The sequence below is a fragment of the Tachypleus tridentatus genome, chromosome 13, assembly GCF_004210375.1.
Source record: "Tachypleus tridentatus isolate NWPU-2018 chromosome 13, ASM421037v1, whole genome shotgun sequence".
Taxonomy (NCBI): domain Eukaryota; kingdom Metazoa; phylum Arthropoda; class Merostomata; order Xiphosura; family Limulidae; genus Tachypleus; species Tachypleus tridentatus.
The window spans coordinates 130,796,398-130,814,543 of record NC_134837.1 but is presented as its reverse complement, the minus strand read 5'-3'; the positions used below and the strand labels follow the sequence as shown (position 1 = coordinate 130,814,543).

The 18,146-nt window shown below is 36.2% G+C and overlaps 1 protein-coding gene across 2 annotated transcripts in view; it reads left to right on the top strand.

Annotated features, from left to right (window-relative positions):
- LOC143237278 (uncharacterized) overlaps positions 1-18,146 on the top strand; it is a 51,151-nt gene extending 33,005 nt beyond the window's left edge. For both annotated transcript variants that reach the window (XM_076476348.1, XM_076476349.1), the window contains exons 12-17: positions 1,654-1,799; positions 3,041-3,137; positions 6,809-6,956; positions 9,821-10,058; positions 15,349-15,482; positions 16,436-18,146. In XM_076476348.1, coding sequence (XP_076332463.1) covers positions 1,654-1,799; positions 3,041-3,137; positions 6,809-6,956; positions 9,821-10,058; positions 15,349-15,482; positions 16,436-16,633 — 961 coding nt within the window. In that variant the 3' untranslated portion in view covers positions 16,634-18,146. The remainder of the gene's footprint in view (positions 1-1,653; positions 1,800-3,040; positions 3,138-6,808; positions 6,957-9,820; positions 10,059-15,348; positions 15,483-16,435) is intronic.

Genomic DNA, 18,146 nt, shown 5'->3' with positions numbered 1-18,146 from the left:
AAATATAATATCTCATTATGTTTTCGTTATACGCTCCTTGGCAGCGGCGTTCAAAGTCCAGTATATCTTGGTGGAAGCGCTCGCCTTGCTCCTCTGAGTATGCTCCCATGTTCTCCTTGAATGTATCAAGATGAGCGTTAAGGATATGGACTTTCAGGGACATTCTGCACCTCATTTTGCCATAGTTCTTCACCAGAGCCTCAACCAGTTCCAAATAATTTTCGGTCTTGTGATTGCCTAAGAAGCCCTAAACCACTGCGACAAAGCTGCCTCAAGCTTTTTTCTTCCTTTCTACTGAGTTTCTTGGGGACTTCTGTTCACTCTAGGATCTTCTTTATTCGTGTTCCAACGAAGATACCAGTTTTGACCTTTGCCTCAGACAGTTTATGGAAGAAGTCTTGAAGGTACTTGAAGGCTGCAGACTCTTTATCAAGAGCTGTGAAAAATTGTTTTATAAGACCAAATTTTATGTGCAATGGTAGGAACACCTTCTGGAGGTCCACTAGTAGCTCACACTTGATATTGTGCCTTCCCACAGAGAACTTTGTCCGTTGTAGCCAGTGCTTCCTATTGTAGTGCGCTGCGGTGTCCCTGCTGTCCCAAAGGCAAAGATAACAGGGAAACATGGTAAAGCCTCATTGGATAGGTCTATGTGTTCACTTAGGCAGCTAGAACTAAACTGAAGTGGTGAGTGCATATATATTACTATGGAAAGTTCTAGAAAATTCTAAAAGGTTCTTGAAAATTCTTGTAATTTTGAGAAAATTCTCTATCAGTTATTCAGCACTGAATCTGCCTGGAATGTTTTGGAAAAATGGGTAAAGTTGAAAATTTCATTACCCAGGTCACAAAAGCAAAGTTTGAAGAGAAAAATAGGTATTTTCTATTTACTTTAGGCATAAGAAATTGGAAAATAACACTTTCTGCCTGGGAACAAGAAAAAGTAAAAATTTTGTTACATAGTGTTATTAATTGATATTGATAACAACCTTGTAGATAGTACTGTCCTGTTTAGACTATTGATTGTTATTAATAATAACCCTTCTACATTTATTTATTAGCGAAAGGGGCCTAGTAGTTTGTTTCAACGTCTGCGATTATTATTTTTTGTCATAAATAAAAAAAAGAGAATATGACACTATGATCTGTTGTTTGATGGAAAATCACACAATGGGCTATCTGTGCTCTGTCCAACATGGGAAATCGAACCCCAGGTTTTAATGTTGTAAGTACAGAGACTTACAGTTGACTGGAGGGTGACACCTTGTCAGTATAGATAAGTATATAACAAGTACTTGCTCCAAGAATTTCTAAGAAAGTGCGGCAATACGTGAAAAAATAAAGAAACATGAACAACTAACTTTTACTATATTTTTTGCCTGTTTACTAAACTTGTAAACTATGTACAGATACACAAACAGAGAGACAAAACGGCCATTTATATTTTATTATGTTTAACTTTTGTTTCCTAACTGATGATCGCTATTTATTTGTGTATTTGAAGCTTTTAATCTTTCACCCCAACTGTACTTAAAACTGGTATCAAACACTTTTAAAATATTTGTTAAAGTCATATTATTAGTGCCCATAATTTCACAAGAAAATGACGTTAATTCATACTATAATAATTTTAAGACCTTTACGTAATTTCAGACGCTACCCAACTCAAATTGAACACCTGCCGGCGCAGAACATTTTGACCTCTAGCGTAGTCCTACGAATCCTGTACCGTGGAACTCCAACAAATACTATCGCGGTAGGAGATTTGTTAACGTTTCGACTGGAGGCTCGGGGACAGTGTAAGTTTCAGGCCACGCTCTGTAATGTTGAACGTAGTATAGAATGTTAGACATAATGTTGACCGTTTTTGACACCACTTTTGTATGACCGTACTTCACTTTTCCTTCGTCTTTATTAACGTTGTACTTATTGACGTTCTTGTACTTCGAGAAGTGGATCACACTAACATGTATAATAAACTTGTTCATTACGTTTATAACATATCAACACACATGGATTTAGTATAAGGTTTTGATCCCTTTTTCAGTTACTGACGGTGTATTACTCCTTACAGTCGTGTTTTCCTCACTTTTCTGTGTCTACACATACCATTATATACTTTTTTCTTTTATTCAGGACCGCCACTATGAGAAAGGGGATTAAATCCCCGCCCTGGGATCATCAGGGAACCCGTACAAAATCTCGTTAAATTCACTTTTCAGAGTACTTTAAAAGCTTTGCCATGAAAAACTCAGAACGTTTCATTTTATAATTAACTAATATTATGAGGGTTCATTTATACATGATTACAGCCACGTCCAGAATAACTTTAGGCGGTTCTGCTTTTTTTATTAAACGTCTGTCTTTTATATTTATTTTTCAAATCCACGCCCACAAGACTCTTTGTGCCCCACCTTATACATCCATTTTTCATAATTACGTTCATGATCATGGGGACTCTTGTAGCTTTCTCACTTCTGTCAACCGCACTTTATCCTTACCCGAACTTCATAAAACGTAGCAATGTTAAGCATAGCGCAATAATAGTGCAGTTATGTTAGACATGATGTAGTAATATTAGTCATTTGTATTTTGTTATTATCTATAAGTAATACAATTAATAACTTTATAATTTTTTAAAAGTTGTGTACAGGTATTTGAATTACTTTCTACATAAATAGTTTTAGAGTAATGTTATTACTAGTGTTACTTTAAATTAAAACTCAGGGATAAAAGCAAGTTGAAACGCTGATAAAAACAGTTTTGAGCTAAAATCGAGCTTACGCGTAGAGTGAAATATTTAACCCAGTATTTGGTTCGTTGCTTAACAAGACAATCTTGTATTTTCAACAGTTTTTGATTGGTAACATAGTGTAACGAAAGAAAAGCATTGTGATTACGCGCAACGAGATTTAAAAGTCTAAGAAATGTGAAATAGAAACTTTTTGAATCCATAGGAGTAATAAAATCATTTATACATGTGTGTATAAAGTTCTTTTTTTAGATCTAAAACTTGTTTTATTTGTTTACATTCTGACAGATCGATATGACTTCTTTACTGGTGATATTTTTGCAACTAATGTCATTGCCAAGGATCCTTATTCAGGAAGGGAAGTACAACTGATTGACTCACGAGGGTAAGGTTTACCAATAGTTTCACGTTAATTGTATTTGAAGAAAAAATTGTGGGGCCTGATAAAAATCCTAAAATGAGGTATTTTCAGTTGTACATTTTATATTTGAAGTGTTTAACGAGTCTTCATATTGGCGTAACTATATAATATTTATACCAGAGATCTGATGAAGCTACTGGTCAGGATTCCACTAATGCAGGTATAAGTATTAATCAGGATTCCACTGATGCAGGTACAAGTATTAATCAGGATTGCACTGGGCATGATTGAATTTATTTTGATTCTCAGGACATGTATGCCCTAGTTTGGTTAAGTTCTTCTTTCTTTGGCTGTTTTATTTCTTGCCCAAGTGTATCTTAGTTGCTTCTTTTATAAACAGTTGTATGCGTTTTCAGTTTGGTCGTTTTTGTTTTCACCAATAGAAGAATTTTAAACAAAAATGAATTTTATTAAATATAAGGTCGAAGAAGCCGTAAGAAATGTGAAAAAGGATGGAAAGTGCAGAAAAATAATAACCAGATCATAAAGGCAATAATTTATGAACAGAATATCAGAGTCGAAAAATTTAGATATTAAACTGGGAAATGAAAGGATCAAACTATCCATACCCAATTAAGAATTGCAACCTCAGAAATCATTAAGTGTGTCATATAGAGTAGGATATTCTATCTACTATAACCTTATTACCACTGATTCTGCGCTATATTTAAATTAAGGACCTTTCTGGTCTACTACAAGTATATCTCAGTCTGATCTCAAAGAAAGAATTTAGTGGTTAATAATTCAACAATATTGTCCAATAGAAAGAGACCAACAGACTATGATTGAAAAATACCATGAGACGTAATCAGTCACAATTCGAATTACTTTCCCAAGTAAATGAATGAATAAGCAAACAAAAGGTTATTCATGTAATCATCTTGCTGTATATACAAATGAACCAGCTTCAACCAGACTAACCAACCTTCTAATTGAGAACCGAAAAACTATCAAGCATCAGTGGGCATATTTTCAAACAGCTTTGAACTGTCACGTCAGAAGAGTTTTTAAAGCAAAGTTTAGTAGCAAAGTGAAGAGGGAAGGAAATATCTGAATATAATTTGCTGAAAATGTAAATGACTTGTCCAAGTTACGAATCAATTGTCACTAATAAACCACGAATACGATATTCTGAAGATGAAAATATTTAATTTTAAAAGATTAAAACAATGATGGCATTATTAAAAACAGTTAGTTCACGAGTCAACGAAAAGCTTTTCATTCTCACAGTTTAAAATACTACTAGTCTTAAACCCGATTTGGTAATGAAAGGTGGAACATTTTACCCAAAACGAAGCAAGGAGATGGGCTGGTGTGAACAGTCTGTGACCAGGAACTCTGTCACTACACAATAATTATCCCACTAGAGGTTGGGCTTTCAGTGAAAACATAAGGAGAAACACAATATAATGAAAATAATAAGTTGAAACTGCAAAATGAGTATAATTCAGAAAGATGGATCAAACAAAAATTGGCACATCTTGTTTGGAAAAATGTCAAGTGGAGAAAAGTCTAATATTGAAAAGATTTCTTTAGAAAACAATCCAATGTAGAATCCAAGGTTCCTGTTGAGATCTATTATAGGGTAGCACCATAGATGAAGCCACGAGTGGACTTTCTTAACCATTTACATGAAGACAACTTTCCAGGTAACACGACATGACAAAAGGTCATCCTATCTTTATTCCATTGAAGAAAAAACAACAAAACGATTTGGTTACAAGGTGGATTAAGGACAGTAAATATTATGAGGAAGAAGATATTATTGTTAATAAAGATTTTTATTTTACTTATATCACATAACTGATGATTATAATGTTTATATTTATTAATATTAATGTTCATACTTGACAACAATTATTTTTTATTGTTAATTATGAAAGCTCAAATTTAATGTACATATAATTTATTGCTATAATAGGGCTGGTTATTCAATGGAATTTACAGTCCATATAAAGGGCAATGTTGTTTGGCTGTTCTTTTTATTGTTTGTATAAAGGGAGTTTTTGACATGTCGTGGTCAGTAAATGGCCAGAATTTTCGTTAAACTTTACAAAACGAATTAAATGATATAAAACCCAAGTTACGTGAGATTACTTGTTTCTTCTGCGAAAAGCTACACCAGGACTATCTGCGCTAGCCGTCCCTAATTTAGCAGCGTAAGACTACATGGATGGCAGCTAGCCATCACCACCCAACGCCAACTCTTTGGCTACCAATTTACCAATATAATGCCCCCATAGCTGAAAGGGCAACATGTTTGATATGACGTGAATTCGAAAAGGCCACCTGCAGATTGCAAATCAAGATCCCTAACTGCCTGGAAATCCTTTGGAGCTACATCAGGGGATCAGACAGGCTTATAATCGTTCTGTAATTCCAGTTTTCTCATTTTGATGTTCGCGATGTGAGATTAAAATGGATTTTTGTTTAATTGGTAAGTCTGTTGCAGTGTTGTGTAAATTATTGAGTAAAAGAATTTCTCAAGGCGGAGGTTGGTCTTAGGATACAGCTATGGATTTAGGAGCTTTAGTTGTATTATAAGAGTGATAATAAATCTATTACCGTGTTCCCCGCTAGTACAGCAGTAAGTCTACGGATTTACAACGCTAAAATTAGGGGTTCGATTCCCTTCGATGGATTCAGCAGATAGCCCCATATGGCTTTGCTATATGAAAACACACACACACTCCATTAGCGTAGGCGGAAATGTGTTATTAACTGACTGACTGTTATTCTTTTACTCCGTAGCTGGAAATTAGAAATGGTGGTAATAGTCTTATTACCGTTGCTATAAATACATGAGAAAATAAGAGTTTCATGGGTTTTGAGTTTCAAAATGATGTATCAGAATGATGTGCAAGTAGAAGTACCGTAGGCTCAATAACTTTACCAAAGGACTGTTTAAAATTAGGTCAATTGTTAGTTTGTGCAACCATCTTCACCGAATATCCTAAAGGAACCTCCCCTGCAACAGGAACCATTAGAGGGAATATAACAAAAGATTTCGAGAAAACTAAACAATTTGGACCTAGTGGTATTACAGTGATAATACCCAGTTAAGCTGACAAACGTTGTAGCTTCTGTAGTACAAGGCAAGACATGATTAAGGTGGTTAGGGCGCTCGGCTTGCAATCTGTAGGTCGTGGGTTCGAATCTCCGTTACACCAAACATGCTCGCCTTTTCAGCCGTGGTGGCATAATAATGTGAAGGTCAGTCCCACTGTTCGTTGGTGAAAGAGTAGCTCAAGAGTTGACGGTGGGTGGTGACGACTAGCTGCCTTTCCCTAGTCTTACACTGTTAAATTAGGGATGGCTAGCGCAGTCAGCCCTCGTGTAGCTTTGCACGAAATTCAAACAAACAGACAAATACATTTTACTAAAAAAATCCCCTGGAGGTTTAATTTAGAAACTCGACGATTTGAGGTGCTAAAAAATAGGTTTCTATATCATTGGTTAGCAGAGCACAGACAATTAGCCCATTTTGCAAATTCATGCTTGAAAACAAACCGTATAGTAGCTTTACTTTTCAGATAATGTACAAAGTAAATAAATGTTCTAAACGATCTGTGTGAATTTCGCTACTGTCGTGTTTTATTATAATAATGCTTATGTGCACTTATGATCTATTTTAGCTGTCCTATTGACCTTTATGTCTTTCCGGAGTTACATCGAACACCAGATGGCGCCCTTGAAGCAGATTTTTATGCTTTTAAGATTCCCGATTCCAATTTACTGGTCTTCCAGGCAACAGTTCGAACTTGCCGTGGTCCGTGTGAACCAGTGAGTGTGAAAAAATCATACTGGAATTTTTATTCTTATAGGTTTATTTTTTTTCAAAATCAAATATTTCTTTTAAAAAACAACAATCTAAGCAGAAACTGAGAAGAAACGCATGAAAGCAGTTAGTGTAATGAAACAAAATGTTTAATCGAAATTAAATTTTTATATAAACAGCTATTGTACTGCAGTATACCAGTTTTTTCTATATAAACAACTATTATATTGCCATATACCAGTTGTTTTCTTTATAAGCAACTATGATATTGATGTATACCAGTTGTTTTCTATATAAACAACTATTATATTGATGTAAACCAGTTGTTTTCCACATAAACAACTATGATATTGATGTATACTAGTTGTTTTCCACATAAACAACTATTATATTGCTGTATATCAGTTATTTTCTGTATAAACAATTGTTATATTGATGTATACTAGTAAATTTTGTATATAAACAACTATTATATTGCAGTTTACCGGTTTCCTCTTTTTATTGGTCCGGCATGGCCAGGTGGTTAAGGCACTCGACTCATAATCCGAGTGTCGCGGGTTCAAATCCTCGTCGCACCAAACATGCTTGCCTTTTTAACCGTGGGGACTTTATAATGTGACGGTCAATCCCACTATTTGTTGGTAAAAGAGTAGCCCAAGAGTTGGCGGTGGGTGGTGATGACTAGCTGCCTTCTCTTTAGTCTTACACTGCTAAATTAGGGATGGCTAGCACAGATAGCTCTCGTGTAGCTTTGTGCCAAATTCAGAACAAATCAAAGAAACCAAACCATTTTTACTACTAGTTAAACGCAACAGTCAAATGTTAAGACCCGAGTATGTGAAGGCTTTTGTTAAATCTTTGAATGTATCATTTAGCTTTTTCAAATACATTATTAGTTTGGTTAATTTTTTCTGTCACTGTTTTTGTCTAGTTATAAGTTCTTAAAGTTTTCTTAAATACCCAAAGGTCTTTCCAGTCCAATTTATTCTACTTGATATAAAGGTGTTAGGTCAAAACATAATTTAGTGGCTCTGGGCACAGGACAGGTAGAATATTCGGCGCCTGTCTTGTGAAAGTGGATTTTCTCGGGATGTTACCGTTTCCCTCTACAGCAGACTTTGAGGCACTTGGATTTAAAGATCCCAGCCACTCCGTGTCCCTAACCACGGGACGATATAGATCCCAGCCACTCCGTGTCCCTGACCACGGGACGATATAGAACCCAGCCACTCCGTGTCCCTGACTACGGGATGATATAAATCCCAGCCACTCCGTGTCCCTGACCACGAGACGATATAGAACCCAGTCACTCCGTGTCCCTGACCACGGGACGATATAGAACCCAGCCACTAATGTCCCTGACTACGGGACGATATAGATCCCAGCCACTCCGTGTCCCTGACCACGGGACGATATAGATCCCAGCCACTCCGTGTCCCTGACCACGGGACGATACAGAACTCAGCCACTCTGTGTCCCTGACCACGAGACGATATAGAACCCAGCCACTCCGTGTCCCTGACTACGGGATGATATAAATCCCAGCCACTCCGTGTCCCTGACCACGAGACGATATAGAACCCAGTCACTCTGTGTCCCTGACGACGGGACTATATAGAACCCAGCCACTAATGTCCCTGACTACGGGACGATATAGATCCCAGCCACTCCGTGTCCCTGACCACGGGACGATACAGAACTCAGCCACTCTGTGTCCCTGACCACGAGACGATATAGAACCCAGCCACTCCGTGTCCCTGACTACGGGATGATATAAATCCCAGCCACTCCGTGTCCCTGACCACAAGACGATATAGAACCCAGCCACTCTGTGTCCCTGACCACGGGACGATATAGAACCCGGCCGCTCCGTGCCCCTGACCACGGGACGATATAGAACCCAGCCACTCTGTGCCCCTGACGACGGGATGATATAGAACCCAGCCACTAATGTCCGTGACTACGAAACGATATAGATCCCAGCCACTCCGTGTCCCTGACCACGGGACGATATAGAACCCAGCCACTAATGTCCCTGACTACGGGACGATATAGATTCTAGCCACTCCGTGTCCCTGACCACGGGACGATTGAGTAATAGTTCGTTGACTTGCTTATTTCCGTACTTCAGTCAAGTCAGTCCTAAATTCCCGTCATCGAACAACGCAAGGACAACGTTACGACACCGGCCTTGATTGCTTTCTCTCCACCATCTTGATCCGACCGGATTCTTACTTTCGCTCTTGTCTGAAACTACTTCCGTCTTCAGTATCAATCGAGTAAAACAAAAACCAGCCAGACCGAACATTTAATCCAAATCCCTAATTTTCACATCAAAATTCTATCGCGAGTTCTCTAAAACTAAACACCTGCCCTGTGATTTTTTTTTCTAACCGGGTGGCTGGAGTATCAGAATGGAAACACGAGAGTCTCGTGATCTAGACGAGATGTTACACAACGCTCTTTGCGCTTTCAGCTGTCAGTGTGTTACAACAGTGAGAGTGAGTTTCATTATTGAGTACTGTCAACTAGCTGATTTTCTCCTAATTTATAGTAAAAATAATTGAGACGACTATGCCAGAACCACGGGATACTTTGGTTTGGCTATTTAACTTATTCTGTGCGTTAGGTGTCGCTCCAATGAAACAATAATATGTTTATGTAATGACAATTTTTTAATTCAGTAAATTGCGATCTTCCATAATTAATCTTTAATGTTTTTCCGCTGTAGTAGATATTTAAGCTTCGTATAATTCAATAAAGAGTGTTTGTGAGAGTAATATTTAGAAATAATTTTCAGCTATTTGGTTTTTTATATTTGTAATAGCAAATATCATGAAAAAAAATGTTATTAATTATCTCACGACAGATCATATGTAGCGACCCCGGCAGACCCGGAACATTTCCCTCTTGGGGACGCCGAAAAAGATCAGTTTCGAACAGCACAGAACTTTCAGGACCTGCCGCTCCATCCATCCACGCAGGTCAAAGTAGTTTAATAGATACGCCGTCTAACGGTACAAACGACGAGGAGAAAGAGGAAGTGCACGAGCTATTGAACGTCTATTTGTCACGCTCCGACATACCTTCTGAGGGTCCAACCGCAGGTAAGTTCAAACTGTTATTTCTCGAACTAAAATATTTGTCTCAAACGAAACAAGATATTTCTTTCTCAACCTGTTGTTATCGACTAAGTAAGCCGTAAGATGTAAAACGAAGGCTTTAAAATAAGGTCAACAGGAAAATACGAAGGTTTAATTTTACATTTCAAACATCGAGCTTGTTTTAATGGACGACTCAGAATGTAGCGTTATATACAGTTTAACACTTGTGTAATTGTAGAAATATATATATATATATATGAAAGCTCTCTGGTTGTTAGCAGAAGTTCAATGTACTTATATACTAAGTTAATGAGATCTATTATTGAATACCTGATAAAACATATACGTCACTGAGATTACCGATATAAACTCCTCACAGTCACATGTACAGCGCAGATAGCCCTCGCGTAGCTTTGCGCGAAATTCAGATACAAACAAACACGTGTACAAAGCTGAAGAGAAAACTAAAATACTGAAGCAGTCTTAACACTGAATAACTTGTAACGTTCTTGCAACGAAAATAAGCTCTCCATCTTTCCAATAAAAGCAAATTAGATGTCTTTCACAACTGGAGTACTATGTTTAGTGAGTTTCCATGGTTCGATCCCCCGTCGCACCAAACATGCTCGCCCTTTCAGCCGTGGGGACGTTATTATGTGATGGTCAATCCCACTATTCGTTGGTAAACGAGATGTTTAAGAGTAGGCTGTGAATGGGGATGACCAACTGTCTTCCCTCTTGTCTTATACTGCTAATTTAGGTACGGCTAGTGCAGTTAGCCCTCGTGTAGCTTTGCGCAAAATTCAAAACGAACAAGTAAATTAAAATAAAATATCTAACAATCATGATATTTTGTGTTTGTGGTTCTGGAACATATAGTGGAGGTTAAATGTCATCTGGTTATAGCATCATCATGTCATTTTTATCTTTCATGGCATGGTTTGTTGTTGTACAACTTCATACATGTTGAGATTCTTATTGTTGGTTAAAAGTACCATCTTCTGAAAACAAGCCTGTAACCAGCTTTCAAGATAGTTTATTTGTCCATCATTCGCAAGAGGCGGCAGATGTATTTCATCTTTTTGAATAGCTGATTTACTGAGATCAGTATAACTGGAATCTGAATTCCGTATGTACCACACAGTTGTTTCAAGTTCGTGATATACAGTGAGGTAATATTTACTGACTACTGCAAGTTTAAGGCTAGGCCTATAGACCCATGACCAGCCTGTTTATATTTCTTAACAATTTCTTTGGTGGTTTGGCCCACAGATATTCTGTCAAAAGTTTTATGTTTAGTTTACTACCTGAACTGAGATATCACCGTTTCGAAGGTTTCGATGGATGTCATCGTGGTCATCTGGACATAATACACAAGGGCATACCTGGCATAGGTTTGCTGGCCATATGCAAAGCACCATGAAATAATGGAGTTAGGGAGTGTAGGAGTCAGTTTTATCTCTATGGAGGTACTTTGCAATCCCAACAAGATTTCCACTGGATCAATATATGACATTCAAAATGCTATTAACTGACCACTGTCCTGTATTGACTAAAGACATGCAGAGGTACAAAACATGAAGATGTTAACCAGTGAATCTAGGATATTGTGCTAAATGTTATCATAAAGCTCTTGAACATGACGGATGGCTCATCCGACTTTGACATGTTTTCATAGGTGTTGCTTCTTCAACCATGGGTAGAAACACTTCCAGGAGATCCTCAAAACACAAATTATGGGATATTCTTCTTGATTGTACTTTTACCCCTCCTAGGTAATGGTGATTGGTAATCCTTCATATACCGTAGACATCTCTGTCCTCAGAGTACTAATTTTGAATAAATAATCAACAGTGCATTCAGTTATTGTGATTTCTAGTTATTATTTTAAAATACATCAAGGAACTGACTTTTTCGTTAATAGTGTGTATATTGGAGCTTTTAGTTTCGGTGCCCCAGCAAAACCTATCTTTAACTGTACAGTTATCCAATTTACACAGGGTTTGTTTTGTTATCCGTTTAGAATTTCCTTTTGGGACAGTGAAGAGATGAATTTTGGTTGGTAAAAACAATTCCCTATTTTTCTTCTGTGACCGAGTTCTAGAAACACAACTTCATTTCTATTTCTTCTAGCTTTGAATAAGAAGTTCCATGAAGAAAATGGTTCATAATTTTGATGACTTCAACATTTTCTGCCATTTATTTCACAGTCCAAGGCAACAAAATTTGTTTGACTATATTTGTCACCCTTCCTGTTACGTCATAAACTCGATCTTATACAAAACGAATACACTTGCCTCTGCACTAGCACTGAAGGGAGTATTTCACTTACAAATATGTTTTTCAAAAATATAATATTGATTATACTTTCGTTTTTCATATGTAGACCAGGACTGTTTAGCTTCAGAGTGCCTTATCTAATTCTGCAAATGCGTAAGAGACTTAATCATAATGTATGTTGTTTCTGAATAGATACGAAACCCAACTTTATTTTAATATATTGTTCAACCAGAATATCCGCTGTGAGGTTGTTGGACTAAATAAGAAATGAAAAAAAACACACAAGAAAACACGTGAAAGTTATTACCAGTTGCCTCTTCATTTTCGCATGGCAGATCAGCAATTTCACTTTTAACAACGTGTAACAGTGGTGCAGGCTTTTGCTTGGTGTAACTGATAAAACTAGCTCTAACTTATAATAACGAGAAACTCACTTGAAGTAACAATAGCTGTATGGATATTAAAACTTTAATTAAAATAAAGTACAGAACAACATTTCGACTTTCTTAGGTTAACCTGAAGATGACCTAAGAAGGTCAAAACGTTGTTCTGTACTTTATTTTAATTAAAGGTTTAATACCTATACCAGCCATCTTATGAATAAATGACTATTAACTTAGGCTTGCTTTGAAGTGGTATTTTTTCCAGAGTTTTATTTCTAAGTGAATGTCACATCGTAATTTTTGTGATTTGTGATAGAAAATATTTAACGAGTCTTCCATCTGGGATTTTTTTTATTTCAAGATAGTACGGAGTTTAGTTGCTCAATAGAGTGCATGCCAGGACTTTACATCTTTAGTCCTAGTTAGTTCTGTGGACAGGGTTTTGACATGGCATGTAATACGTGTTTCCATATTTATCTTTCATCATCAGAACTCATGTTTTTGCTTTAGGTGTACGAAACGCACAAGATGAAACATTTTGCGAATATACTATATACTGTTCAGAAAATATATTTGCAAAGGTGTTGCGACATATCAATGACACAACTAGTGATAACACATAAAGAAACTAATATAGTCCTTAAGTGTTTACAGGTACCTCTTAGGAATCTCCATCATTTCCTTTTATTTTTATCTTGAGGATGTGAAAATACATATGCCACTTTTGAGTACTTTAAGATGGTACTAGTTAGCTTGTCTGTTTTATGAACCAAAAAGATTATTAAGATATCACTTATGTTAAAACATAATTTTAAGTTCTCGTTTAATAAAATCCAATATTTTAGAGAAATGTTCATTCTTGGTGAAACATATAGAAATGCCATGAAGTTTCTATTTCATATCTACCCCAGTGATATGTTTGCAAAGCTAGACAGCTGGTTTCGATACCCCTGGTGGACAGAGCACAGACAGCCCATTATATGTCTTTGTGCTTAACTTTAAACACTTCTTCGTGTCTTTCGTCAAATATTTTTCTATGCGATAAAGAAATTTTATTTGTGGTTTCAATAGTTAAAGCTAAGGATTTCGTTTGTAATTAAGCACAAAGTTACACGATTTGGTCTTCCTCTGGTACAGCGTTAAGCCTTAGGATTTACAACGCTAAAATCATGCGTTTGATTCTCCTCGGTGGATTCAGTAGATAGTCCGATGCGGTTTTGTTATAAGAAAAAACAAACATACACAATGGACGATCTGTGCTCTACCCACCAGTAGTATCGAAACCTGGTTTAAAGGGGTGTGAGTCCACAGACATACCGCTGTGCCACTGGGGGGCCGTACCTAACAAAATCTTGACATTTGTGAACTGAAAATTTACGAAGAGCTGCAAATGATAAAAATATATTTTAAATCGCAACTAATAAAAATAAATAAATAAACACATGCACATTGGTAAAAAGTAATAACAACGAGGAAGAAGATCTTAGGTTAAACGCTTCGTGAAATAATCAAAAACGCAACATGTTGATTGAATATTTACTTAAAATATTTACGTATGTTGATTCTCATTACTAAAAAACATTTATAACCATAAATTCTTCTTTTGGAATGTTTCACCAAAGTTATTTTCATGAATTTTAAGAATGTTTATAGCCGCGATATCAAAGTTAAGATAAGAATTTTCCAGTTAAAAACATCTTTCCGAAATATAAATCATTAATTATTATATACATGCTACCATTCTACATGAGCTCAAATGTACTGTTCATTAAGACATTCTTTTTCGGCTCGGTATAGTCAGATAGTTAAGGCACTCGACTCATAATTCGAGAGTCGGGGATTCGAATCACTGTCACACCAAACATGTTCGTCCTTTCAGCCAAGAGTTGGCGGTGGGTGGTAATGACTAGCTGCCTTTCCTTTAGTTTTACAATGCTAAATTATGGACGACTAGCGCAGATAGTCCTCGTGTAGCTTTGTGGGAAATTCAAAACAAACCAAACCATTCTTTCTTGTACTAAAACCGCATAAGTATAAACTACTATATTGCCCATAGTAATACCTAATGTGAGTAATAGTAATGTGAGTCCTGTTAGATCAGTGTTCGACATATTTTTCTAAATCAAAATTTAAAGCTATAATATGGTATTGACTTTCGTGTTGCATACAAAGCTTTGAAATGTAAAATGGTTAAAAATTCGAGACTTTATCGTTGCAGTAGACAAAGCGAAACAAACTGTTCTTGTGTTTGTCGTTAACCCAATTTGTAGTGTTAATTGTTTTCAGGATATAAAAGACACAAACAAGAAGAATTAAAACTGTCTAGGGCACCGAATCCAAAACTGATTTGAAATGTTGAATAATCGTCATGGTTTTAAACAATGGAGCATTTCATGGGTAATTCTAAGCTTTGTATCAATGCGATCTTTATGTGGTGTATTTAGGAGTTGGCCAAACAACAACCTCAGTGCGTTACTCACGTGACGCTTCCAAGGAACGTTCCAATAATATAAGTACATGCATTTGTTCTCAAAATCTAACTATTATAATTGATAATTTATAATTATTGACCGAATAGTTTATTTAATGATTTCAATGTTTATGGTGTTTTTTTTTGTTTTTTGTCTTAGTGTACGAAGCTCCGACGGTGTGTGTGGCCCAGGCTGGTTACTACACCTTAATAGTTGTGGTGTCAGTCTTGTTATGCCTATTGATAGCCGTGGCCGCGGCTGCTACCTACCAAGTGCGGAAAGCTAAGCTGGCAGTAAGTTACCTCTGTTTCTTTCTTTACCTGGACAGATGTATACAGAAGAAAGACAGATAGCTATTTGAATAACAATTCTATATGTCTTGATTTCTTGTAGGCCCAGCACGGCTAGGTGATTAGGGCGTTCCACTCGCAATATGAGAGTCGCGGATTTGAATCCCCGTAGCACCAAACATGTCCGCCCTTTCAGTCTGGGGGCGTTATAATGTTACGGTCATTCCCACTATTCGTTACTAAAAGAGTAGCCCAAGTGTTGGCAGTGGGTGGTGATGACTAGATGCTTTCCCTCTAGTTTTACACTGCTAAATTAGGGACGGCTAGCACAGATAGCCCTCGAGTAGCTTTGTGCGAAATTCCAAAACAAACAAACAAACAAACCCTCTAGTCTAACACTACTAAATTATGGACGGCTAGCATAGATAGCCCTCATGTAACTTTGCACGAAATAAAAACAAAAACAAACAAAAAAGAAAAGTCGCACACATAATGTTAAATAAAAGTTTCATAAAATTAAATGGTTAGTATAACCGCAAAGAAAAATATTTTTAAAAATTCAATTTGAAAAATCTCAATTTGTTTTCAAAACTAATAGTTATTTTCTTCTTCCTCTTGAAACTCTAATGAACCATTCCAAAATTAAATTCCTCTAATGTAATATAAATTATTATATCAGGTTTGTTCCCCAAGGTTAAATGAGGTTTCGTCAACTAACATTTTTAATTCAAATAGTGCTCAGAATTATGGTATAATTATCATGCGTCTAACTTACTAAGCCTATTTTGTGAAGAATGTTTTGTTGTTGTTTTTTCGATAAGAACCGCATAATTCAGGTAAGTTAATATTATTTCTCGTGCATTTATTTTTTACAGATTGATCAATGCAGAAAATGTTCTAACAATCTACTAATCGAGATTAATTACTTTGTTCCATGTTGTTGTTTCTCTCCACAGCTGAAACAAGCGGACGCCGATAGTACGTCACCTAGTACAGCTAATCTGTACGTGTCTCAGTTTCAAGCTCCCAGATTTGAAGACCCTAGTGAACCAATCTACACAGACCCTTCTCTGTTCGAACGGTCACGCAGTTTTAGTAGTATGACCGTACCAAACTTGGATAACATGAAACCCAAGACAGACGAAAATTCCTGAATTCCGTTTTACACCGGAAATGTTTTATGTTTACTAGAAAATGCGCTTTAACTTGGTCTGCCTATCCACTAGACTCTTCTGGAAACTGTACTTGCTGTGGTTTTTATTCATCAACTACAACTGTGTGTAGTCTCACTATTATAAGTTTAAAATATATGCAAGTCCATTATAATAATATTTTGTCCAAAGAAAATGTAACTTCACACTTATTATCTTCACTGATTCAGTATCACTGCTGTATATTCTATTTGTAAAAATCTGTGTTAATAAGGGTTGTCTTTGATATAATCTAGCAGATATTAGAACTCCCAGGGTTTTTGTGGGTTGAAAACAATAACGGATACTTGTGTGCACTAATAAGAAATAAAGTTTGTTTAATACTGTTGAAAATAACTTTGTTTCCAAAGATGCGTAAGAATTACACAGTCACAAAAAAATGTTTGAGATTTTTGTCAGTCTATAATTATGTCTTATCAAATTCTATGCCCACTTTCACATTTACATTGTCTAAATAAGTTAACTATGCAGTAGACAGTTAACTTTAGTCGACAGTTCAGAATTTGTGAAATCATGTTTTAAAATGTTCTTTTACTATTTATATTTCGCATAAAAAGGATGGTGTTCTCGTTTTCATTAATACTAGAAATAATTGTCTTTGTTGGTTAAAAAGTAGGGCTACCTTCGGGGAATGGCGTTTATATAAGTTAATATTCTAGCAAAGCTCGGGTTATGCACTTTTAGAGTAAGGCTGAGAAAACGAACAAAGTAAAATATAAATTATATTCTGGATATTTTAACTTTGCACGTACTCAAATTACATGGCAGATATAACGTGAAGTAAGTGGAGAAAAAATATGTGTTTTGCGTTATGCCAAGTTTTATTCCTATCCAGTGTAAAAAGCTTTTCAGAAAACGTTACAGCTTTTTCTTTACTCGACTTTAGTGACACCTAACCTTAAACAACAAATTGTGTTTTAATCAAATAAATCAATAACTCAGTTTTATCACGATACTAATTTATCTCTTCGGCTTCAAGTCTTACGAGAAACGTAAATTGCTTTTTGGTGTGAGTGCATCAGATTGACGATTCTTAAAAATGTACTCCTACTTAAACAAAAGCTAGGCCTATTTGTGTTACCTATTTTGAATAAAATAGTAATTAATAATACAGAGTATTTAACATCAATTCTTGGAGTGTTGCTCTCTAAAATGAAATCTTTTAAATAGAATTTAAAACGCTCGGATTCCAGACGCAAGACCAACTCTGCGAGCACTAATAGGAATAACGAACATGGTGTAAGTAAGCCTTCGTTTTAGGATAACCACCTTTACGACAGTAGTACAACATAAGGGGCTATCTTTTACTAGGTTCTGGTTTATATTGTACAAAATGTAGCTAGTTAAATATGGGAAATGAGCATGTTTTGTTACTATATTCACACACTTTGTTTTTTGAGAATAACGGTTGTAGAACTTCATGCTGTTTGAAATAAAAAAAATCGTTATAATAAAA